The 27,700-nt window shown below is 33.2% G+C and overlaps 1 protein-coding gene across 1 annotated transcript in view; it reads right to left on the minus strand.

The window, feature by feature from the left end:
- Positions 1-24,711, minus strand: part of Olfm3 (olfactomedin 3) — a 191,601-nt gene extending 166,890 nt beyond the window's left edge. Inside the window, exon 1 of the mRNA XM_010639091.2 lies at positions 24,208-24,711. Coding sequence (XP_010637393.1) covers positions 24,208-24,276 — 69 coding nt within the window. The 5' untranslated portion in view covers positions 24,277-24,711. The remainder of the gene's footprint in view (positions 1-24,207) is intronic.
- Positions 24,712-27,700: the final 2,989 nt, after the last annotated feature.

Here is a 27,700-nt window from a genome sequence, read left to right on the forward strand (position 1 = left end):
AATTTCAGTTGCTCATCTTTTACAACTGAGGTCCCTTTGCAGAGTATTAATTGGAATTAGTGAAAAATCAATATCTAGTGAGATTCCCAGATGCTTTGGCAAGTGTGAAACAGAATGTCTCTGTTTTCTCATTCACTATTCTTTTGCTTATACTTTGGATTTATGTCTTCTCATATAAGAGAAAACGTATGTATGGAACCTCCTGCTCCTTGGGCAGATTGAACGTTTCTGTCCCAATGAAGAAGTGCTTGATCATATTTCCAGAAGGATATTAAAAATCTTATTTTATGCTGGAAAGTATATATTTGTGAATACTGAATGTCATTATGATAATGCTGCGGGCTCTGCTATTCTTTGTATATTTCAGTGGCAAAAACTGAGAATGCATTGATCTTAACATTAAAAGTGTGTCTCTTTAGCTACTTGATCAATAGAATTTTTCAGTAGGTTATGTTATCTTGCTAAACTGCCTGTTATTTTTCACTGGTGAATTGATGAAACCACCAAAGTCTAGAGTACTCTGAGGCGCTGGGATTCAGCAGCTTAGTAGTTCTGCCACCTGCTTCACAAGCACAAGGACCTGAGCTTGATCCCCAGGACTAAAAAAATAAAAAAAATAAAAATAAAAAAAAGAGTACTTTGAGTATAACTGTTTAATACAACACTGTGGACCCGGGGGTAAAAAATCTGTACTGTGAATCATGATCCACTATTTTTCCCAAATTGGGTCCTCAATATAAAAAAAAAATTTGGACTGTGGAAAATATTTATTTATTCTTGCGAAGTCTATATTCTGCTTTATAGACATGTTTTCTAAAATCATTTCTATGTTCAAAAGCTTAGAACCCTTTCTTTGTAGAATAGTTGCATGATGTATTAAATTGATACTTCCTGTGCCACACACACAAAAAAGATATTACAGATGTATTAATCTCAATTCCTTCAAAAAGCACTTATCGAAAATAAAGAGAAAAATGAAGTGAATTGAATTTCTCAGCTTGAGATATTCATTAGGAAATCAGACACATGCACAAACAACTCTTAAGTGATTAGGCTGTTTAAATGTTTTGGCAAAAAAAAAAAAGAAGTGCTATGGGCTGTTCTTAATCAAGATTTTCTAGAGAAACAGAATCAATAGAACATATATACACATATATGAAACAAGACATTATGGGGGTTTGTTCACATGATTATAGTGACCAAGAAAGTCCCATGATGTGTCATTGGCACATTATAGATCCAGGAAATCCAGTTGTATAATTCAGTATGAAACTGAAGGTCTTAGAACTGAAAAGGTAGAGGTGCTCATATAAATTCTGGAGTATGAAAGAACCAGATGTCTTATGTCTAAGTGATAGAGAAGATGGATGTTTCACCTCCAGAAGATTCCATTAATTTGTCTTTCCTCTATAATTTATTTCTTGGAGGGCCTCAATGGATTTTAGAAGGCCTATTTACATTGGTGACAGTAGGTTTTCTTTATTTACTCTACTAATGCCATGCCAATTTATCCTCACAGAATACTAAAAATCAAAAGAACAGTAATAATAATAGCAATAGTAATAATTATTGTTATTTATAATTGTATATAATATATAACAATTATGTTAGATAAAAAGACACATTGCTATTAATCCCACTCAAACACACTGAACACACTTATTCTATCGTATTTACCACCTTCTGAAACAGTTCTGAAAATCCTTTTTGTGTGTCTTTAGGTGCACTGTTGTAACTGCCTCAGTGTCCTGAATAGATATAATATAAAATAATATATAATAATAAAATAATAATGATTATTGTTGTTACTATTTTACCAGTTATCTGAGCCCAATCACATTAAGACATGAAATTACAGGAGTCATTGAAGAAATAGCTAATTATGCAATTGGGAAGAGCTAGATAAGTAAAAGCATAAATGAACAAAACATTGAATAGTAGAAAGATTGGTTTTCTAGGCAAAATAAATAGCACAAAGCAAAGGAATAGAGAATCCAAAAGCATAGATATTGTGAGAAAAGTAGCTTTTAATAGAACTATAGAGTGAGTGGTAAAAGATGACTGAAGGACAAAATCACAGTGGGATGGATTTTACATAGAATTCTACCTATCTTCTGAGGAAGTTTTGGGCATAAGAAACAGACAAAATATTTGCTTTACTTTTTTCCTAGGAGTCTTAAAATTATATAGCGGTGGTGAACCTATGACATGTGTGACACAGTGGGCTGTTTGTATCATCAAAAGCTCTAAATGGTTTGCCATCACTAGTCTAGACCAACCATACTTATGAGGTCACTATAGTCAGGGATTTTATGTTCATTTGTTTAATTCATCTCTGTTCAGCTTCAAGACCCCATAAATGATTCATATATATGATTTCTTTCCCTTCAACAGTGAGCTTTTTTTCATTGCCATACTCAGTGGAGTGTCTATTTCACTAAGAAAGACTTTAACGCCTGGGACATGGTAGATAAAAAGCTCATTTGAAATAATTAGACATTTTTGTTCAGATAATTTCAAACACTTCTTGGTCTATGTTCTATGTTTCTTTGTTCATGACTAACATTTTATCTATTAGTGGTTTATGGAATAAAATCTGTATATGAATGAAGGATTTTAAAGTGTGAGTGATTAGATTTTTTCAGCACTTTGAGTGTTTCCATACAAGGTGTACTGTTTTAAATCACTTATTCGTAGCTAGTTATTTTCAGGAGCCACAGCCAGATGGTACATATCTTAGTATCATTCCCCAGGTTTATAATTTTACAGTGACCAAAGTAATGTCTCAGTGGCTCAGACTTCTCTAATGCACCAGCACACTCTCATGTTTCTTCACACTGTCACTGTTGTTTGACTTTCATGATATTACATTACTATGACTCTGTTAGCAATTCTCTCTTTTCCAGATAAGGGCCTATAATGTCCTATCAATTTATTATTCTGCTTCTGTTAGGATTATTTGATGTAAGACACTAATTCTAATGGGTTAGTGCTAATAAGCCTGGAATCTACTCATGCTTGTGTTCTCAATCAGTGACTTGAAAATTGCAAAAAACTTTTGTTATTTATCTGTCTAGTTTTTTACTTGTTTCTAGGTACAAAATTAGATTGAAAGCCCCCTGAATTAGGACTAATGCTTTTGGGCTTCACACTACAGAACAAAAGGATAGGTTAAATAGAAAAAACAAAACAAGACTCCTACTGTTCTTCACAAAAGAAGAGATTCAACAAAGCTTCACATTTTTTGTTTTTTATATGGTTGATGACACTTTTGACTATGTCATAAAAGCTCTTCTTGCTCAATCACCATTTGCTTATCTCCTGAGTTGATTATGATTTTAACTCATACACCAGAAAGCAAATATGAAATCATCTTCACATATTCTGTGGATGAATATATTTAAAGATATAAGTAAATCGTGTAAATCTCCCTACTCAACAAAAAAGAAACATATTTTATTATCTGAAATTAATTCCATACCCAGGTTTCTTCCAAAGAGTTTCTGTTTAGGGACAGTGATGTGGATATTGTCTGGTAATATTTACATTAGCATTTAAAGTGACACAGCAACTCACCTACATAGTCCCATGGATGGAAAGTAATTTTCTAGCTTAATCACAACATGTTTTCTGTTTTTAAAAATTAAGTAAAGCATATGTTTACACTTATGCTTTTATCTTTTGGAAGTATGAGCAACATCCCATGAACTCTAAAAAAGTAGTGAAATATTAAAAGAAAGGTTTTCAGTTCTTGAAATATATTAGATTTTTTGTTGATAGAGGAATAGGAAAAATATATTAAATGATTTGCTTTGTTTTGTAAGGGAACAGGTTTTCTCTGACTCACAGCCAATTTTTTTGGTCAAAACATCAATGCTTTCTTGAGGATAAAAATAGTCATAGTCCAGCCAGCAAAATGTCATTTAGAAATGCAAGTGACTAAGGCAACAGCAAATGTTAACTCATTATTAACGCTTCAGCGTCAATCAATCAATCAATCAATCAGAGTGATTGATTATAAAGTGTTATTTCCATACAGATATAAAAAAAGCAAAAGTAAAGAATAGAGCAGATTGGAGTTCATTGCAATCTCACAGAGAGTAGGGACACTACTATATATGTTCACAGGGAGTTGAAAAAAAGATGAGAATAAGAAACAGGTTTTAAGGGTTTTGTACAATGTAAAAAAAGTATAGTTGTAGTTAAGTAGATGTTATTAGAATTCAATGACAATTCAAATGTTGATGTTAAAATGGCAAGAACAGAAAATACCCTAATGTTAAGACACAAAGGCCTTCAGAATGCTGACACAATAAAGTCAATTTGTAATTAATGGTTTATGTTTATGTTTTTCATTAGTGTTCTAAAGTAAATTTCTCTAACACGCAGTTAGATAATTTCAAATTACTCTATTTTGTGTTTAAAAGCCACCTGAGGAGAATCACATGTATTCTGGTAGACTGTAGTGACCATCTGGTCATTGGACAGTTGCCCAGGACTAGCAGACTATGCTGATACTTAGCAACACCTACACGTTTTTCCTCCAAATGGAGAGAGCTTATGTAATAGGTGACCCATAAAAAGACAACTATACACAGACACTATTACTAATACCAATAATAGAATTAGCAATCAGGCTATAATTGGCATTAGCATTTTTCGTCATTGTTGTCTTGCTGTGCTTCAGACATGATCAGAGAATATTATCTCATATACTTCCCACAACAAACTTATAAAACAGGTTCCATTTTCCCCTGAATTTATATGTAAGAAGACAAAAGCTTGTAGAAGCTAATCGTTTTTCAAGATTGAGCAATTGAATAGATGTGTGAAGAAATGTAACTTCACATAATTAATTTTTAACTATGCTATCTATACTCACCACAGGTGCTATATCATATAAGCTAAAAAAATAAGCCTGCATCATATCCTGGAGTCTAAGAAAGATAGCTTTTCAATTCACTCTGATTGAAGACCTGAAGATTCTTTATACATTTGTTGACAGATTTATTTGGCATGAAATTAAAGACTACTTTAGTAAGAACAATATAATGTGGAAGAGGGACCATTGCAATATGTTTTCCTTTAGCTCACAGGCAACCTGGTTTGACACAATAGTATATTCCAAACTTTTCATAAATACTTTTAACAGTTCTTTCAATAAAAATTGTGCAACAATGAAATTGATATTTTTACTCTCTGGAAATCTGAAAAGTACTTACACAAATTATGCACCTAACAATTATACAAGAGGTAGAAAAATATTCTTTATTACAATGCAAGAGTCTACAAAGATTTATAATTAAATAATATACACTTGGTAGTTCAGTCAATTCTTCCACTAGAAACAGAGTGAAACCTATTTTAGACATTTTAAATTAATCTTTGAGTTTACTGAGATATTTGACTTGGCTTAAGAAGTATGTCAAGTCAAGTAAGATTTAGATGTGATTGTTTGTTTTTTTAAGGATCTGATATGATTCCTGATAAATGGCAAATATACTATGAATATAAAAATAAAAAAGTAACAAATGAAAACAGATTGAAAGCACAGCATCTAGTGGCTGGGAATATACCACAGTGGCAGAGTGCTTGCTTAAAATGCGTGAGGTACTGGAATTTGCAATAACAGAAGGAAGAGAGAAAGAAAAAGAGAAAGAATGAAAGAAGAAATAAATGAAGAAAGAAAGAAGGAAAGAAAGAGACTGAGAAAGAGAAAGAAAGAGGCAGTGTCTGGGAGAACTGAAATGTTACAAAGACTTGTTGAACTGACGTACATCTTGGAATTCAGAGGGACCTCAGTGGTCACATATTAAGTCCAATTCTCTCCTAGTCTATGAAGATCCAAAATGATCTTCAAAAATTTAGAGATCATTTGTAAGTGAGTGAAGGAAGAATGTTTAAAGCTATCTCCTTTCACTCATTTGTCCACTGTCATGGAGAATTATTGCTTACTGTGGTTTTATTTTAAATATTATTACACTTTTTTATATTTGTTCACACAATTAAATCCTTTTCTACTTAGAGGAGTTTGGGTAGTTTCTCTGTTTTCTATTCATCCTTAAATAAACACTTTAGAACCACATTTTTAAAGCCAAGAACATAAAACATTATGAGGAGGGGCCAGGAACTGCTAGAAGGTTTATGAAAAAAAATTTTGGTTTGTCCTCTCCTAACAACATACACTGTGACTCATCTAAAATTAGATAAGACAAATTGGATAAATAATGTCAGCTGCACATTGGCATGCCAGTTAAGAAACAGGACAGCACGAATAGTATTTTTGAACACTTGTTTACTGAACAGTAAGTTACTCTTTCCTTAGGAATTCCTAAACATCAGTGAAGTCAGCCCTTCAAAATGTTACTTTACCTTCGTGAACTCCCAAAAGGGATATATTGTGTTCTTTGTATTACTGAGAAATGTGCGATTTGGAGAGAAATGACATCCATCGAGCTGGAAAAATTACTTATTGCAATTTCAAACAAGAAGTGTTATCTATTATAATTTCCTATCATTTGGAGCAGATAACTATGACAGAGGTTAGGGATAATGTTTTCTTTGCATAAAAGGAAAAAAGAAAGCAACAAAAGATGGATATAAGCTATTTTAGTGTAAAACAAAAATTTCACAGTGAAATTAAATCACATTAGAAAATAATTTTAAATAATCTAAAATAGTTATTTAGTGGAGCAATTTGAAAATCATTTCATATAATTTATTATGCATTATAAACATTTCTATTAGATAAACCTTCTTTGAATTAATATATATTATTATAAAATATAAAAATAATCAAGCCACATTTTAAAATCTGCAATTTACTGTGTTCACTTAGCTTTTCCAGATTTTACTTAGTTTTTCTGTTCATTAAGTTTATCAGTACTTTTCAGGGATACAATGCAGTCGCTTTCATCATTGGGATCTTGTACCTTTACAGGACAGGTCTTGGTTCTCATTTTTTCCCCTTGTCCCTGCCCTCCCTTCACCCCCTCCTCCCTTCCCTATTTACAAAGACTTTGTTTCCATTTTTTCCTTTTCTCATATTTTTTTTCTCTTTCCTTCTTTCCTTCCCCCTACCCTTCCAACTTTCAAAATTTTGCTCTCTAGAAATTGCTGGATCAAATTCTTACCCTTTCACATCAAACATATGTTTATATGCACAAATAGCCATACTTTTCAGTTCTTTCATTTCCAAATTCTTACTTCTACAACACTGTTATTACCTCACATTCTCTTTTACTCTATCATAATATCATCCCACAGAAAGAGAAAGGATAGGAATGTTATATTTACCTTTTTCTCTTGCTTTAGCCTGTTGAATAATTAGAAAGTAATCATATAATAGGTTAAGAAGCATATCTTAGGCATATCTCCTTAGGCATATGCTATAGCAGAAATAAATTGCTATATATAATGAACCTCAAATTTATTTTCATCGATACGATACACTGAAATTAAATACTATTTTAGGTCTCAAGATTTATGAAGAAAAACAAAATGAGCCTAATTCCTGTGTATATGTTTCGTGCTGCTGAAACAATAAGTTCTCCTCATCATGGGATAGTTGCTATTCAGATCTGGCAGACCCTACACCAACCACCTGCAGAACTTTCTTATACTGCTTTACAAATATTCTAAGAAAATTTACAGGATTGGATTTTGACTCAATATGGTTGAAAGATATACCTCACCTGATGTCAGCTCTTTTCTTCTTTCCTAGTTGTGTTAGATTCTTTCCTGAGACTCAATGGATTTTTCTTCCTTTGAGTATGATCTAGGATAAATCTAGTTTAGAGTGAGGGAAAAGGAGCTATACATCTTCCCACTTTCTACTAAAATCTGTGACTGGTTTATGGTTGTATATGTTTGACATCGGGGAGAGTTGAGCTGGCTACACATATTAATAAGATCAATAAAAAAATATTTAGCACCTGTGGAAAACTCATATTTGTCTTTCAATGTATATGAAAGTTTTAATATGGATTTATCACAAATGGCAACATGTGAAAAACTCCCAGTCAGTCATTGATGACATTCCCTAATGCCTACTCACTTATCGAGGGTTTCTTTAAATTTTTAAATTATATGGAAATCTTGTTCTCCAGTGAGTACCCAGCTGATCCTAAAGGACTCAAGTCCTGAGCTTTCTGTAATCCTTGCTTTGGACTGCAGTTTTCAGGACATTATTCTTTGCTTCTCTCTACCAGGGACCATCCTCTCTATCAGCTGATGAACATGTGTTTATTTTCCTGAAAGAGTGAACTCAATGAAAAGAGAACTTTGTGTACTCTCATTCCCTTATTCATATTTTCTATCATTCATACCATATTCATTTTTCCCACATATTTCCATAGAGGAATTCTTTGTGTTTCAATTTAAAACCATTTTTTCCATTGGCCATTCCAGTGTTGCAAAATGGCATTATTTATCTCATTTCAGGCATCAGCAAAACAAACATGTCTGACACTGTCTTACTATTCTGATATCCTCATTTTCTCTTTCTTAAGAGCTAAACTCTTTGGCAGCTTTGTTTTATCTGCTGTCTTCAATTACTCTCATACTTTGTTTAATTCATTACAGTATGGGTTTTGCCAACTTCATTCTACTGAAACCATTTACAAATATCACCAATAACATCCATTTCAATAGACAATGAACACTTTTTGATTTTCATATTATTTGACTCATATAGAAGGCATGATAATGAATAATTTAAGAAACTACTCTCCTCAAAAGAATGATTCAGAGTCTGTGGAGATAATGTGTTAGGTCTCTTGATTTTCTTCATACCCACATAATCCTTATTTTTCCCATAGAAGGTTTCTTCCGAGCTTTTTTACTTCTGAATGTTTGAGGTTTAGTGTTTGAGTCACTTCTCCTGGTGATCTTATCCAGTTTCATGGGCTTAAATCATGCCCATATATTCATGATTCCATAAAGATTTTTACCTGGAACTACAAATAGCAATCGCCTAATTTTTAATTCCACCTGGATGTCTCAGAGACATTTTAAATTTACATGTCCACAGTCAAATTCCTTTTCTCCTCTACCAATGTTTCCCATCTCAAGAAACATATTTTCTTCTTGTTGTTCAAGACTGAAAACTAAAGAACGTCCATGACTACTCTTCCAATTTACAATACATTACCAACTTGTGTTAGATCCCATCAACATTAACCAAATTATTCTCTACTTTCTTCACTTCCCACCAAAATTAAATTCTATATACAGAACTAAGATAATCCTTTAGAAAAATAATCATATGTCACATTTGTATCTTTTTGTTATATTCAGGATCTATAAAATTACCTATCAAGTATAGCCTGGCCTGGCTTCTTCCTAAGTAGCTAATCTAATTTTGTGCTAATCTTCTCTTGCAATTCTGTTTTGCTCCACTGAATTTACATGAAAAATTTTTCTTTCCTGAAACTGTCTTCTGGATAACTACACAGGATTCCCTCACCTTCAACACACCACACTCTCTCTTTATTTCCTTCCACATAATTGCTGTTTCTGATATATTTTGCTCATTTCTCTGCAATTTTTATGTAGGAAGAACTTTGTCTTATGTGCCAATACTATATGCTTAGTTTCTGAATGGTGCCAGACACATGGCACATATTCTTAAAAAAAAAGGAAAAATATCAACCCCAATTCCCTGCTAACACAGTTCTGTAATCGGTTATTGGTACCAAACTCTTATAGTAGGATTATCCTTGCTTTTTGTTATTTTGCTTAAAACACACTAACTTATTTTATGTGTTTCAAATCCATGAGTCTGAAATTAAACATAGCAATGGATTTTTATTCTATTTTTGAATGAATAAAATAATGAAATAAAAAAGGAAAAACAGGAGAGCAAAACACAGAAATTTCTCTTACACCAACACAAACAAACTTTGAATCATGAAAATAACAATAGCCAATGCAATCTGAAGACAACATGAAGCCTGATTAAAATTTCAGTGATACCAAAAATGAAAGTTAATTTAACCAAGCCAGAATCATCTCATTAAAAATAGCAGAACTCAGAAGATCCTTTATTAGAGGAACACTACCCCAATAACAGATTTGGTACAAAGGAATTTATACTTTTAATAATTGAGCACTATAATAACTACTGTGTATGGTAGTAAAGAAGCAAATTCTTAGTCGTAACTCTAACGATATATAAATCTATATCTATCTCTCTCTATCTAGATATTCAATAAATAATACAGAGTTAGATATACTGCATAGTCTTATAGATTTCCTTTGTATGTTACCACTGCATTAACCTGACTGAACCATGAGCTGCACAGGTATTTGGTCAAATATTATTCTTGTGTCTGTGAGGGAGTTTCTAGAATAGAATGACACTGAAATTGGTCAAATGAATAAAGAGCTTGCCCTCCTTAATGTGGGTGGGCTTCATCGAATCTGTTGAAGGCTTGTGTAGAATACAAAGGCCGAACCAGGCGTGGTGGCGCACGCCTGTAATGCCAGCACTCTGGAGGCTGAGGCAGAAGGATCGTTGTGAGTTCAAGACCAGCCTGGGCTACGTAGTGAATTCTGGGTCAGTCTCAACTACATAGTGAGACCCTGTCTCAAAAAAACAAAACAAAACAAAAAGAATTCAAAGGCTGAGTAAATGAGAATTGTAACTTCTGGACTGCTTTTGAGCTGGGCCATTAATGTTTCCAGCCTCCAAAGTTTTACTGAAAAAGGATCTCTTACTGGGGTTTTCACCAGCAGGATTTTAGACTAGAACCACGCAGTTAGTTCTCCCAGTCTCCAGATAGCTACATGCAGATGCTGGGCCTAACTTCCATGATTACCCGACCCCACTCTTTACAATAAGTCTCCGTATCTGCTCTGTCTTCCTCTCTCATCTGTATATAAAATGGTTGTTTTACTTCTTTAGGAACCCTGATTAGTACACCTAACTTGTGTTCTGCTTTTTTGGTTTAACATTCTGTTGTTTGGATTAAAATGACTAATTCCCAAAATATTTTTAACCTGATATGAGTCATATCCTGCATTTTTGGATAATCATTTCTTTATCATTTTAAAGCTGCAATGATTCTTTTTCTTTCTCATCTGTAACACAGTTTTTTCTTGTTTCTTACATAACCGGTACAAACGCACTTTAAAGTGTGTTAAAGGAAGAGCACTCCTCAAATCTTCACATGCCATTTTACAGGTCTGTGACTTCATACATGTTGTCGCCTTTTAGTAGGACACCCTATCTTCCCTTCATTGTGTAGCTAATCTTTCCTCAATGTTTTTCCTTTGACCCATTCTTCTGTGGAAATCCACCTTCTGTGCTACTTATACCAATAAATTCCTGTGGCCTCTCCAGTAAAAAGTATTAAGGATCTTTTGAAAGTAATAAGTGTACCTTTCCAATAAGTGTTTTATTTCCAACCCCTAGAAGTGTGAGTTAGGAGAATTTTTTTTAACCTGATTACAAAATGATACCAGTGATTTACTATATACCGTGTGATTATTCAAATCATTGAGACTCATCCATTTCTAGATGAATTAATTTTTTTCACTTTACAAATTTTCTTAAAGCTAATATAAACTATTAATTATTAATTTAATTAAAGATTAAATAAGCTCAATAACATAAATTTTCTCAACTGCCTATTGAAGGAAGAATCCTGATTCAACTTTGTGGAATGTCACAAGCAATCACTATATGTTTCACTGTGTCCGTAATGTGTAACATGGAATATTCTCTGAAAACAATTTTATCTGAAGGTTTGCCAGTGACTAGGGTAAATAACATTTTGACTGATGAAACAAAGGAAAAGGAAATAAAAAGTCACACTCACCACTATACGGAACCATAGATCACCTATTTATTTGTATTTTTACTGACAGAGAAGGTAACTAACAAAGCCAATTTAACAAAATTCTCATCAAGGACTTTTAAAAGTCACTTATTGCCAAAGAAATGAAATAATTTAATATTTACACTATAGGCAAGACTCTACGAGAAGACTTTGATCTAATGACAAAAAAAGAGAGAAGACATCCGTTGTACTTTAAAAGTGTTAACTAGGGAAAACAAAAACATATCATGTAATTCAATCAGCATTAAGTATAATCTAATTAAAGATTTCAAAAAGAATTTTAAGTTAGACTTCACTATAATTTAATATCTATAGTCTCTCTAATGTTAATATCCCTAAGAAGAAGCTGTAACATTATTTGTCTCGTTACTTTGTAAAAACATTATTTCTATAGTTTAAGTCTGGGATGTCCCCACAGTACGTGTTAAGGCTTAGGTCTCTTGAGAAATGGTGGGAATATAAAAGGCAGAGCCAGGAGAGAGCCCTTGGGTCATGTAGGGTATTCCCTTGAAGGGCTTGGTACCCTGGTCACTTCCTCTCTTTTTCGTGTTCCAGCCATGAGGTGAGCAGATGTGCTCAACCACAAGCTTTCTGCTATGATGTACTCCCTTCCACAGGCCAAGAACAGCAAGGCAAACCAACTTCCAGAGCTGTGACCCCCAAGTATATGTATCCTTTTAATAAGTTGACTATCTTAGCTTTTTCTTTTTTACAGTAATAAAAGACTGACATGATTATTAATGCAGTTAGTAGATATTACAGATTGCCTATTGTTGCAGTAACAAATTGTCAAAACTTAATGATTTGATACAATATAAAGTATTTTAGCTCTGGCAGTCAACAACTAAAAAGAATCTTATGAGCTTAAAATAAAAGTACCCGCAGAGTTGCATTCTGAAAAGTCTATGGAAAAATTCATTTTCCTGATTTCCGGCTTTCAGGCATAGAGTCATCATTTCATTGCTTGAAGATCACTAATTCAGTCATATTTACAAAATCATTTTAACTGTCTGCAGTAGCATATGCACAAGCTTTGTAGATTAGAATGCAAAGAACACATTTGGAAGTTTGTTCCTCTGTCTGCCATACAAATTAGAACACATTTGGAAGTATGTTATTCTGTCTACCATACTCACCATGTATTTTTCTTATTATATTTAGCTGAATCAGTAAGAACATATGTCAGCGAAAGGTATAACTAAACTTAAAAAAATCTTCGTAAGAATTATGTTTGATCAAAGCTGAATTCAAGCACTTTAATAGTGCTATATGCCTTAATGTTAGAATAATGTAGACCGAAGTTAAATAACCACTTGGAGTTTTCTCAATGCAATATTCAAGTATATTGCTTTTATATTTTCTTATAGCTGTAAAGTTTCTTGTGTTCTAACTTTTGTAATATTAAAGGCTATAGAAACACAGTATCATTTACTCATTTATTTTTCAATTAAGTGAGTAAAAGTTAAAGAAAAGGAAGAATGTAACTTTGAAAATACTTGTACTTTGGTGTGTGTTGGTATACACGTACACTTGAATTGCACTGAATTTATCAGTGATATTAATTCTTGCTTTATCCAAATAAAATAAGCCTTTTAAGTTTTTTACCTTTCATTTAAACAATTTGAGAAACAATGACCGGAAGGAAGAAAACTGACAGGATATTGAACTACATTTCTGAGAGATCAATGTACCTCATTTTAGGATGATCTACCAAAAATAAAACAGCATTTGATGTTTCAACACGTTCATTTTGAGCATGATAAAATGGAAACCAGAAAACTTGACCGAGTTGCCCAAAACCATAGATGTTTGCAGAGCTGATGTTAAGCCTGGTTTTTTCCAACTGTTAACTTAGAACTGTGTCCCCACGCTATGAGATTTCAATTGCACATGATGGTATCTTATTTGTTGTGATTTCTCTCTTTTATTATCTTCATTTCATATGCTAAATTAATATTATTTAGGCTGAGTCTCTTCATAGAGAATAAAAGGTGTTTTTTCCAATATGATTATGAATACATGGACAAAATGTTTTTTGTTTTTGTATCGGGGATCGAACTCGGGTCTTCCCACTTGCGAGGCAGGCGGCAGAACCACTGAACTAAACCCCCGGCCCTTATTTTTCTTTTCCTTTTTTTAAATGTTATTTTTCTATCCCTTCTTTTTCTGCAGATTAGCATGAAAATAAGTAAAGGAAAAAAAGAGCTTAAAGTTTTCTTGCTTTTTTCTTCCACTTATTTCTACTGAGAAATACATAAAAAGTTACTTAAAATATGAAGGCTTTTTTCCAAAAGTGAATGCTTTCAGTCATCTATAGTACTTGTTCTCTCTCTCTCTCTCTCTCTCTCTCTCTCTCTCTCTCTCTCTCCCTCTCTCTCTGTCTATTTCTCTCTCTCTCTCTCTCTCTCTCTCTCTCCTGCTCTCTGTCTTTCTCTCTCTCTCTCTGCCTCTGTGGTGTGTGTGTGTGTGTGTGTGTGTGTGTGTCTGTGTGTGTGTGTGTCTGTGTGTATGTGTAATGTGGTGGTGGTGGAGGGGAATATATTTCATTGAAATGCTTAAATATCTATTGTCAAAAATATAAATACATCATCTCTAGGAGGTTCTATTTATTCCTGTTGTTTAAATAAAATAAATATCTCTCCTCAACTACTCTTTTTCTTTTAACAATATTTGATTGAGTTTACCTTCATGCCACACATAAAATCATTTATGATTTCATCATTTCTTAAAGTCTTATTTTATCTTTTCAGAAAATTATTTAGACCTGGAATCTTTCTTTACTTTAGCAGACTGGGAAGTCATGATGCTTTGACATCAAGGAGGGGAATAAATTATGGATTCGTTCCTTTCAATCATTTCCTTACCCTCAGATATCTTCTTCCCACCATTGAGTAATTATATTACAATGGCTACCTCTTTGATATGAGCTTTATCACTTTTTATACATTTTTATAGCTGTGCATACTTTTATAATTTTTATTCCTGAATATTCTTTGAGTGCTTCAAGGTAGATGGCAATCAAACTAGAGCCATTTTATTCTGCCTTTGTCTAACATTTAACTTATAAACAGCAGACTATATCTTTACATGGTATAAATGATAAATATAATAAAACATTTATACTGAGTCTTGAGATAAATAATATTTCTGTTTGTTTTGAACTACAGCAGTATGTATTAAATTTTAGCCAGTATACCACAAAACATATCAGATGTAAAACTACTCGCCATTGGTACTAATTACCAATGAATGATTCACCATGTGGTCATAGAAAGATGATTCCAGGAAATGATAATATCTTTCCTAAGGCAATATTTCACCAACAACACTTTGGTTCCAGTGGATCAACATTTCCAATACTGATTCTTTATTTGAAGATATCCTACCATCTGGAATGGACCCCTCTTAATAATGGTATTCAAATCATCATGGAATAATGCTTCTTATTCATCTTCAACATAGCTGGAAAAATTAAAAGCGTTGTCTATTAAATGATGCATTTCCCCTTGAGTTTTTATCTAAAGAGCTGTTTGATTTTGATGCTTAAACAATTTTATTACTGACTTCTCTTTTTAGAGAATTGCAGCCTATGATGGTAAATTTTAAGCACTTAAATTTGATAACATTCAGAAGTTATAATTTATATTAATCTAAACTGTTATATTTTTATATTCAACATTAAAATTTATTTATGTGACTGTGCTGTGATCATGGAGTAATGTAGAAATATCAAGGTAATATTTTCTTTCTATGTCAATGCTAGAAAAATATACATTGGGAGAATAATTTAATCAGAACACTATATTTTAGATTCTTAAAGGAAAATTCTGTCCTTAAACAGAGATGAAAACATATATGTAATATACTTACTTACCAAATTAAGCTAAAGCATTACAAAAAATAAAGGAGAGTAAAACACTCTATCTGTATAAAATGTTCACATTGCCCAGCCCATTTCTAATAAGAGCTCAGACTAAAGGAGGAATAAGAGGCTATATTAACTTTGGCACTGAGTCTCATGAAAGATAGCACGTATTTTATAGGAGCAATCAGATTATTTCATCCCAGAGACATACTAGAAGTAAAAAATAGCACTAAAGATGGTAGGGTGAGGCAGAAAACTAATACCAAATTTAAAGAGAAGTAATTTTTTGGCATTAGTTAAGATAAATTACCTAATACAAAAGTTCTAAGCAAGTCTTTGAAACTAAGGCTCTTATAAGCATTTTTACTTTCCTGCCCCTCATATCTTGTCCAATGGAATAATAAAAAAAAACCCAGAAGTTATATTAATGTTTCTTTTAACCCAGAATTTGTTTTTTAGGTGTTCCTTGCACTATTTGTGCTTTCTTTATTTCTTTGTTCATTCAAAAAGTAATTATGAAATAAATATCTTTTCCTAAATCTCTTGTTAAAGCCTTGAATTAGTGGCTGGACTGAAAAGGACAAGATGATGAACAACACACAGAACTCGCCCTAAGGATTTAATAGGAGAGACACATTACAATAAATATGTTACAACTTAGGAAGCAAGATACATTAAACACGACATTTCTTTCTTACTTAAGATTTAAGTTTAACAAGAATAACTCATACTGGATGACCAAGAATAACAGGGAAGGCATGATAGAATAAGGGATATTTGAGTTGCATCTTAAGATATAGGTAAGATTTTAGCATATGGAAAAAAAGAAAGAGCTTTCCAGAGAAAGTTAAATTCCAAATACAAAAGCATCTGTGATTTTTGCCTCTAAAGTTATTTTTATTCTTCTACAGGTTTGATGAGAATAGCAGAAGGCATAGTTCTCTGGTACAGTCTTTATAACACCTTGTTTTTAAAGCAAAAATAAGAAAGAATTAAGCATTCTTAGGAAACACTTTAAAAATGATTGTAACAAAATGTCTGGTATTATATTAATGTCATTAAATTATATAGCACTACAGATAGAATTGACCTTATGGTGTTCCTATATCTTGGATCTCCTCAATACTTTGCAATCTGTTTTTGTTGTTGTTGTTGTTGTTTGTTTGCTTGTTTGTTTTGAGACAGTGTCTCACTATATAACTCAGATTGGCCTCAAACTCATAATGATGCTCCTGCCTCAGCCTGCTAAGTGCTAGGATTGCAGGTATATAACTTGTTATAGTAACAGGAATCAAGTAAACCCCATTATGGTATAATATGCAAATATTTTTGAACAGATGCAATATGTGTTAAAAATAGTAAATGTTGATGAGCAAGGTCTATCTGAGATATTGTATAATTACTTTTCACATAATTTTTAACCTTTATCTACATGGGTGGGATTGGACTCAGGTGAATTTGACCTTGGATGAACAGTAGAAGTATAAATGTTAGTACAGTGACTAGTTGAGTGTGAGAACTGTGTCAAGGATTTTTGAACTCTATTCAGGAAAGTCAGTAAGAAGATAGGTATAAGCAGAGGGGGAATAAAAGAACAATAAAAAAGAATAAAACCAGAGAAACAACATTACTAAATATGTTCCTTTTGTCAAGATCTTTTGCCTAGACCATTTTGAGTTTGAGTAATTTATAAAAAAAAAAAACCCTTTCCTTACCTTTTTTACTTAAAATTATATTTGAATCTTTATGAAGATTTAAATTACTTTAACTTTCTTATACTTTGCACAGAACTACAATTAGAGCACTAATCAAAAATGCACTTCTCTCTCTTGTTTAAATATACCCACCCCACTATGAAGTTGACTCTGTGATTATTCTAAAAGCTCTTCTTGGTGTGGAAGGCTGTGACATTTGAGAACCATTGTTTGGATCTCATTTTTTTTTTCCCCAAAAGACCGGAAAGAAATACCTTGTTGGGTATAAGTATGATGTATATTTTAAGAAAACACATTAAAATTAGAAGTTTGCTGAAATTATGCCCTGGTAATAAGGAGTTATCCTGATAAGTTTAGAAGGTTATCACTTTTTTGAAAGCTGAAAAGATTAAACAGCAAGATCTAAGGAGCACGAGAGATACTGCTTATTGTTCCAAGTCCTTGATATATGGTAAAGAAAGGCTTGGCATTTGGTTATAGTTTGAGTCATGTAAATAGAGTATTTGCACATAACTATGCTTAAAATAAATTTCCTCACATATTAATATCATCAAAAAGTGTATAAATTCCATTGCCGTTATAAAAATCCATAATGAAGAAAACTGAGCTTCAGGTAATTTAATTTACTGAAAAGTTGTACTGAGAAGATTTAAAGACAATTCTTATTATTTTATGCTTATCTCCTGTTTTTATACTATTTTATACAATTTTTAAAGTTACATTTAAAAATTATCAAAAGTGAGTTAACTTCATATAAACTTCCTTAAGATTTGTAATTTATAAATGGTGTTGACTGAACAGGTAGAGGGAGTAGTATTAGTTGGACTGAAATGGTCAAGGACCATCTTTTCAACATCATATTTTACATTTAAATTGGGATAAGGTATATATGTATATTTTTTGGCTTTTTAGTTTTTTGAGACAGGGTCTTTCTATGTAGCTGTGATCCTTTTGCCTCAGCCTTCCGAATGCTGGGACTGCAGGCATGCAATGCCACACCTGACTTTAAATATCTTCTGATACTACTTTATTTAATATCACCAGGAAATAATTTTATTCATATATATGCAAATTCACAGATAATCCCAATCACTGTGGTAAGTAACCTTATCACATCTACCTAGACGATGCCAGGCTTGATGGCGCATGCCTATAATCCCAGCATTCGGGAGGCTGAGGCAGGAGGATCGCTGTGAGTTTGAGACCAGCCTGGGCTACATAGTGAGTTCCAGGTCAGTCCCAACTACATAGTGAGAGCCTGTCTCAAAAAACAACAACAACAACAACAAAAATCTACCAAGACAAGAGCTTGAATTTGTATCTCTCCTTATCTGTATCTATCCTATGTATTTGTATTTCTCCTACTGTCAGTTCAATTTGGGCTTTTATAAAATTTTTTGTTTTTAAGAAAATCATGATCAATTAATACTTTTCAGATGTCACATCTTATTTTTCAGGCTGCAATCTTATCCAGTTCCACTTTTCTTTGTACATTTTCTTTGTATAAAAATTCAAGAATTTTTAATAATCTCCAAGCTAACAAAAAATCTTTAGAAATGTCCTTTTAATTTGGAAGAGTTGAGAACAGAATATGTGCCATCTTTATAAGTAGTCCTTCTTTTTTTAAAAAAATTATGGTACCAGGGATCAAACTCAGGTCCTTGTGATTTCAAGGCAGGCAGCAGAACCACAAAGCTAAATCCCAGCGCTCTAAGTGACCCTTTTAAATATTAGCTTACACATTTCTTCAATATACCCAGCACATACTTTATAGGGGAAATATGTTTTTTCTTAATTTTTGTTAGAAATCTTTTTATTCAAGGACAGATTAACGACTAAAGTAGGAAACATCACCTTTAAGTGCTACTGAATTGATGAATGATCTTCTCAAGGAAGAAAGTTTGATAGATGAATGCATAGAATTCTGATACCTGGGTTGTGTATGTGCACAGAGGAGAGGAGGGTGGTGTAGCAGGGAGTTGGAAAAATAAAGGCACTGAATGCCAAACACAGAAGTTAAAAGCTTTGTGATATGGTGTTGAAGTTCCATCAGTTCTGTTAAGGTTGATGATCTTACAAAGTATATCATCAAAATATTTATTCCTTTTGATAAATGATTATTACTAAAAAGTCATTCTACAATTTAATAAAGTTCTAAGAACACATACGGTCCTCATTTTACAGGGAAAGGCACTCAGATCCCGATTTCTAATGTTGCATAAGAAACTATGTCATCAATAGTGAGGTAGGGATTGGAAATGAGGGCCTTGAATGCTGTGTCCTTTGTCAACAGAGTACTGAGCTTCCCAGCAGTCAGTTGCAGAGATTCAGGGAATAAAAATCTCTGAAGAAAAATGAAGCGGGCAGCACTACCTTAACATTTTCAACTTGCCTAAAGAGGGTGTGAGAATGGTATTTTATTTATTTTAAAAATTGATTTGGTTAAGGAAGGTGAGATATAATGAGAACAGGAAGCTGCTTGCTCTATTGCAACATAAATGAGCTTCCTTGAAATCTTCAATTTTTACTATGTCTTGGTTTACAGTGGCATCATCACAGGTCCTTGCCAAATGCCATTGATCCACATTTTCTGTTCTAATTTGGGTTGATCCTTGTTGTGTAGAGCATGTTGCTAGCACACAGAAGATCCAGGGGAAGACAGCAAAATGATAGTAGTCTTGATTTATCTCTTTTGCTGTTTTTCTTTAAGTCAACTTCATTTAACAGTTGCAAAGAAAATAACTTTAAGTAGATTTATGTACAAAGCTACCTCTAGCAATTTAATTATTTTATTACTGTCTTTAATAATCTCAAAATATGGCCGGGCGTGGTGGCACATGCCTGTAATCCCAGCACTCGGGAGGCTGAGGCAGGAGGATAGCTGTGAGTTCGAGACCAGCCTGAGCTACATAGTGAGTTCTAGGTCAGTCTCACGACATAGTGAGACCCTGTCTCAAACCCCCCCCAAAAAAATAATATCAAAATATGAAGACACTTAGGGTCTATGACATCATGAAACATTAAACACTACAATTTTTTACATTCCCTTAGTTCTTATAATCATGTTTATGTGACTTCAAAGCAATTTTCTTATTGAGAGTAAGAGTTCTAATTGGTTAGGTTGTTTTAACAAAAATAGTTTGATGTTAGATATTATTGCTGAATCACTGCTATACTTTTTATCTGTATTGTGAGCAAGTATCTTGGTGATGAGTTTAATATATTCCTAGAAGAAAAGATAGTGCCTGCCTCTTCCTCAATCTAAGTGCACTTCCCCTGTTAAGGCATTTTGCAATATATTTATCACAAAAGTATTACTGCTTTAAAGTCCAGCAGTTACTCTGATACTTGGATATGCCCAAGTCATCTCTTTTTAACTATTCCTCAAGCGTCTGGCTTCAGTGTTCATGTTCTGCTCAGAACCTGAACAGTCATATTTACATCTTCTTATCCTCATAATTCAGCATCGCAGAAAAGAGAAATTCAAGGTTCCAATTAATGGGGATTTCCTTTTGGTTATAATGTTCCAATAACGGTCTGCTGAAAATCTTCTTGTAAAAGAAAAAAATCAAATAACAGAAAACAGTCCACTCTCCTACTATCAAGGTCATTACTGAACTCAGTGCCTTCGGTTTAAAAGCACAGAGATGCCATCTAGCAGCCATCTCCAGGAATTTCCTGCCCAGAAACCATCCTTTTCTATGAAACTGACCAATAGCTGAATTGCTGCAATCTTTCATTTAAAAAAAAATACTTATCAAATGGTGATTTGGCATTTTGCCTATAATTCAGAGACTCCATTACAAATGAAATTAATTGGTATCACTTAAACTAGGCAGAGAGACATACACACAAATTTTTTAAGTAACTGGAAAGTTGTTAATTAGACTTTAATTAAGAAAGCATAATTCAAGTAATTTCCATGAGTGAAAATTCAATAGCAAGCCTATGTAAAAATACAAATAATTAAATAGTAGCAGATTGCTTTTCTTTCCTGGAAAAATACTAATCTTGCCAAATTTTGATAAGTTAAGTGAGAGAAAGAAGTGCATGCTGGAGAAAAGTTCATTCTATAAACTTAGATGTTTGGATTTTTAAAATTTAAGTAGAAAATTGATTTTCAAATAACAGCATCAGATGGCGAAACCTAAGCACTTATATAAAATGTCATGTAAGATCTGTAAACTTGTATCATAAAAAAGAAAAGAAATATAAAAGTAAACATTATATGGCCTCCCATATAACTGAACTGGTACTGTTCTTACTAAACTTTTACTTTCAGTAAATTAGATACAATATGCAGTCTGTAAATTTTAGAATTACAGTATTGGATAGATGTGAAATTCTATACCTTAGAAATACTGTACTCACTTTTAAGAGCTCTCCTCTTTTGTCTGATTGTATCCATATGTGACTATTCTTATATCTACACTGAAGTGAAAAGTAGAGTAATACTTTAAAAATGTTTTTCAAAATTTGATCATGGCATATAATAGCTCTAAGATATAATATATATAAAATCAAGTGTTTAGAATTTAGGTTCATTAACTCTCCTCATATAAATTATTACTAGGAACAAGAGTAATAATAAAAACCTAAGGAAGTATTTAGGTTTTTACTTAATTGACAATTATTTTGAGAACACAATTATGTTGTTTATACTTTTGAGGTGGAGTTACAAAATTGTTTGTAACCAAAAATTGTTATGTAAAACTGCAAAAGAAGTCACTACTCATTTTTATAAAGCAATATATTGTCTACATATTTAAAAACTCGACATTGAAATTACTTGTCATTAAATTTTTAATATTCTGTATAATGTCAAATATAGTATAAAAGAAAATATCAGCTTTTGTTCTTTGCATACTGCACTGAAGTGTCTAGGAGCTAAGAAAGACAGTTTGAAAAGTTAATATATTTCTTTCCTTTCATGGATTTCTCTTCTCAATTGTAGCAAACGTTCACATTTCAGTTAGATCAAATTATAAAGTTTTATATCATTCAGTATGCAGAAATTAACTATTGAAGACTACATAAGGTAATAGTAGCTAAAAACGGACTGCTTGGGCGGGGATTAATTGACTTTTTCAACAAATTCATATATATTTGTGTGTGTGTGTGTGTGTGTGTGTGTGATTTCAGAAAGAATGATATTCCAGAAATGAAAATGTTTATGCATTAAACATATGAATCATACATGCAATTGTTAATGAGGCTGTAAATCCCTGAATTTTTTAAAATGATAAAATTTAAAGTGATATTTATGTCTATTAACTCATTGATTTTTGCTTCTTAGAAGTATTTTACCAAAAATTTACCAAATGGCATGTATAATAAAATATATTCAAAAGTTCTAACTGATATCACAGAATTTAGTGACATGTCACTACAGGTGTAGAGCAGAAGGAAAAGCTTTGAAGCTTTAAAACAAAATCAATATATCTATGCAGGTGTAAATGCCTAAAACTAACCCTTAGTTTATAAAATATAGCAGAAAGATCTTTAAGCTTCGATGCACAAACTGTGTGAAGCTGTCACAATGAAAATGTCATTGCAAGCATAACTTTAAAAAAATGCTTTAATTTTCATCATATCTTTGTAAAGTAGAAAAGTGTAGATATATAATTATGAGTGTATATGACATCATTTTAAGTGTTCTCTATATTTTATGTTAGGCCTAGATATAATATGAGCATAGTAATAGATTATATTGGTTACATCGTACTTTTATTCAATTATGAAAGAAACTTAATCTCTGTACACCAACACAGAAAATGTAGAGCTTTAAAAATAATTTCACAACAGTTCAAAAAACAGCTTAAAATGTTTTCCTTAATAAAACATCACCACTTTTCAGAGTGTCAATTTGCTGTTAGTTAAATGAGTAAAATAATAAATAAATTGCATTTCTTCTTACCAAATGCTTACTCTAGATAATCATGATTTTCCTAGAATGCTGAAGCTCTAAAATTCAGCACAATTCACCACGAAGACTTTTCTCACACATCACTGAAAACATTTTCTCTTATTTTCCTGCCTTTTTATCAAAGGATCTTAGCTTTCGCTTTGCCAGTACCAGATAATTTTAAGAGTTCAAAAGCTATGAGACAACTTATTTTTCCTGTCACCCTCCTTACTTTGATCGGGCTTTTCTTACTTCTTGTTTCTTAATGCTAATAATTAGAACTTCCTCAGTGTTCCCTAATTCCCCTAATGAAAGGAAAGAAGCAGACACAAGCCCCTTTCGGCAGTGCCTCTCAGCCATGGCAGAATCTGCCGCTCTGCCGTGTGTGCTACAAGCAGTATTCCAAATGTTTTGAACACAAACCGCAGCACGTCTGCGATGGGAGCATTATTGACCAGAATCGGCTGGAAAATGCTTTCCTGCTTTCCACAAAGAAACGCTTCACCATCTCCTAATATATGTTTATGGATTGCATTGTTTCAACGGCAAACTCCTTCGCATTATCTGTCCGAGTTCGGAAGAGAACATTAAGCAGTTTGACACGGAAAAAGCTAAATCCCCCTGCAGCCGCATTGCCCGCTGCCCATACACATTATATTCGCTCGTGTTCCCTCCCCCCGGCAAGGACTCTTACGTTGAGGAGCTATTCCTCCGGTAGTTCACCTTGTTATCTTCCAAGCAGTGGGAAATGCACCAGGCACCAAAAGGTAGCTGAAAGAGCTGACTCCCGCGCCGTTTGGGGCATATTTATTTGCGTTTTACTCTGTTTGTTACATATTTCACATTTATTTCAAACAAGAGTCAAAGTATTGTCCATACCTTGGAAGGGTCTAATCCAGCCAGCAAAGACAGCAGCAGGAGATTGAGAAGCTTGGACGTCGCCTGCATTCTGCTCTGGGTTTCTGTCCCCTCTGTACTCTCTTTTATGTAGCCACTCCGCTCTCACTGCGGAGACCCTTCCCTCGTCAGTTGCACTTTCTGCCTGCCAGTCAGAGCAGAGTGGAGGCAGAGGCGGTGGCGGCAGCGGCAGCAGTAACAGCAGCAGAGGCAGCCGCCCTGGGGGGCGATCATTCCGCAGGCGTTCTCAGAGCTGCGAGTCCCGGGAGCTCCAGAGGGCGGATTGGGCTGCAGTGGGCGCTGGCCGAGGTACTGAAGCGCCTCCCGCCCGGGAGCCACAGTCTAACCTCTTCCCCGCTGCTAGACAGCCAGCCCACCTCAAAAGTTTTGACCAAGAGAAAGAAAAAGGGAGTAAGTGCTGAGAGAGGTGTGGAGACCTGGATAACGGATATGACATCATTACAGCTCCTGGGGGGTTTGGGGGATATTTTGCTGGGAAATTTGTTAACCAAACAAGATTGACTCTTGTTCGTGCTCCAGTTAGGCATTAGCTGGCAACTTGAGCTTCGGGGAAAGAGGTAGAGTCAGCTAGATTCAGGATTATGAAACAATATTGTACTGGAACCTTCTGCTGTCATTGACAGAGGACTTGATATTCTGCTTAGTGCTTTAAACAAAGTTTACAGTGCAGACTGCCAGAATGTATTTCTTATACAAACACACATTTTATTAATGATTACAGAAGTGTATGATAATTTATAGATCAATCTTTTATGCATACTTTGTTAAAATAGAAGTTTTGTTTAGGTGTTGTGTATTTATCTATTTAGGTCTTTTGTCCAGGGGAAAATACTATGCAGAATAAAATGAAGAGGCTTTGCTTATTTTGTTTCATCTTTTAGTATAAATAAATGATTTATTGCATCAATGCCCCCAAATGAAAAATGTCCCCCGACACACACAGAAATATCCAGGAATATAGTTCCCTGTCATTCTGACGGGTTCTTGTGCCTCAGGAAAAATTCAGTGACAGATGCCCAGTTAGATGGGAGAAGCGCTTGTTTCTCAGCATCTAAACACTTGTGTTCCAGAGCTGAAAAAAGGCAGAATAACTGCTTCATAACAGCAAAGAGAGGTTAAATGGCAAACCAACTCTCTCAATCATTCTGCATTAAGTACACTCAAACAACTTCATTTCTTAAAAGTTTAAAATGTGAGTGTTCTCAGTAAGCAAGAAGTAGGAGAAGAGTTGGCACCACCCTGAAGCACCACTCTAACATGATTATACCTTTAGATTTCCAGCTTCGATTGTTTTTCTAAAGTGATGCAAATCAGAGATAAAGACATTACTTCTTTTTACTTTAAAAAAGAACACAAATTGTTGGATATTGTATACATAATGTATAAAATTTCCAGCAACCCTTCAATGAAAATACTACATTCTAAAAATACATCATAATTAGGATTCACATATTCTTGAAAGTTGTAATTTGCAAGGAATTATGTTATATTGCATCTGTTTTCCTCCTGACATTATAAATATGTATGCATTGTGGATCATAACTTAAGTCTTCTTTCCTACAAAATATAGAGGAGATAAAATAAACTAAACCTGAAAATTACTTTTAAAGTAATAAATTATGCATAATAAAATGATTGCAGAATAATAGGAAAATGTAGAATTACTTAGGGTCGATTAGTTCAATGATAGCCCTAGCATACACCCATTTGTAAATTCACATTATTTTCTAGCACAAATGAAAATGAAAGTTTCCTTTTGAGGTTAGGTAAAACTACAGAGTGGAGGCTGACACTCTTTGGAATGACTTCTCTTTCTATATTTGCTTCTCGACTTTTACTTTCTCACTATCTGATAAATATATGCTCATTTTTCAATAATTCATAATAATTATTGAAAATTTTATTATGTGCCTATTTTAAAATCTTACACGAGTGCATGGTTAGAAAATAAATGTGCAGAATTGTAGCTAGTGAGATAATAGTGCATCTCTTAAACTGTTTCATAAACACAATTTTTATTATTTGTATTTCAGCATACCTCTTCTCTTCCCTAGGTTTCTTATCTTTTTCTTTTTCTCTTTCTCTCTCTCTCTCTCTCTCTCTCTTTCTTTCTTTCTTTCTTTATTTCTTTATTTCTTTCTTTCTTTCTCTTCCTTCCTTCCTTTTTACACCTCTCACTTATCAGTCACTGGAACACACTTGTTTGAGTATAGGGAGTTGTATTTAGTATGTACATATGAAATTAATATAAAAACATAATCATACCTTTTATTTTTTCAAGTTCAACAGGTGTTTTTATAATAACAACATCTTTTCTTGGATGTAAAATATTTTTATTTCTTAAATTGTTCATAATAGTAGAATAAGACATCTATGTGAGAACATTTTCCCCTTGAAATATCCATTTTTAAAATATTTTGTAACATTGGAATGTCATTTGTAACAAGGAATTCATAAGAAGATAAATTCTGTGAAATCTTGCCAGAAAAATATGATTGAAGAGCATGATGATATTTACATATATAAAATCCACAACATATGTTACTCATGTTTCCAATCAAAACAGATAATCTTAGCATGCTTGCAACTTACCTGCCATAAGAGAAGCTTATTCATTTGTACAGAACAAGCGAATTCAGTAATAAATCTAAGCTGTGCTAGAGATGCCACTAGAAAAAAAATCTAAATTAAGCAACACAAATTCACCAACACCGTATTATTTTCTTGATCTTTCTTTGAAAACTAAACAATAAAATTGCTTAGTTTTAAAAAAATATTAAACTATTACTGACTATTCCATCTAAGTATTTTTATAATAAACCCATGTGGTATTTTTTATGTCGTTAATTTAATGTTATCCTAGGCCATATTATACAGAACATCTGTGCACAGCAATCTAGACAGCATTTCTCCTTACAAGAAAAAGGTTGCCGAAGCTTTCATTATCTCGTGTTTTGTATTATCTACTCAAAAGTGTTCTACATTTATAAGAAATATATCTCCATTTGTTTTTCCTGCCATGAAAAATGACTGAATTAATTCACTTATAGCAAATTATGAAATGTGACCCATGGTACAGATTTAGAAACCTTACATCTATCATTTCAAGAATTGGAAAACATTTAATATTTTATATCTAATCAAAGCTATCCCTTTCTACCTATGATAAGCACAAAATTGCGCTCAATTTTGTATAGAGCCATGAAATTTAACCAGTGCTATCCAAAGATAAAAATATCTTATTATACATATAATACCTAAAATAAATGACATACTTGCTGCAAAATTTCCTCCAATAAAAGTTATTGATTCACTTCCTCATGATCTTAATCCCTCAGAATACTTCCACTTTGCCCTTTTCTGTTCTGCTGTTTCTTGTGTGTAACTGTTTTCTTTACTAGCTTGTAAGTCATTTCCACCTAGGTACCCTATCACCCCTAACTACTTTATCTAA

This window comes from Fukomys damarensis, unplaced genomic scaffold (genome assembly GCF_012274545.1).
Source record: "Fukomys damarensis isolate Sample0158 unplaced genomic scaffold, DMR_v1.0_HiC HiC_scaffold_33, whole genome shotgun sequence".
In the NCBI taxonomy this organism is placed as follows: domain Eukaryota; kingdom Metazoa; phylum Chordata; class Mammalia; order Rodentia; family Bathyergidae; genus Fukomys; species Fukomys damarensis.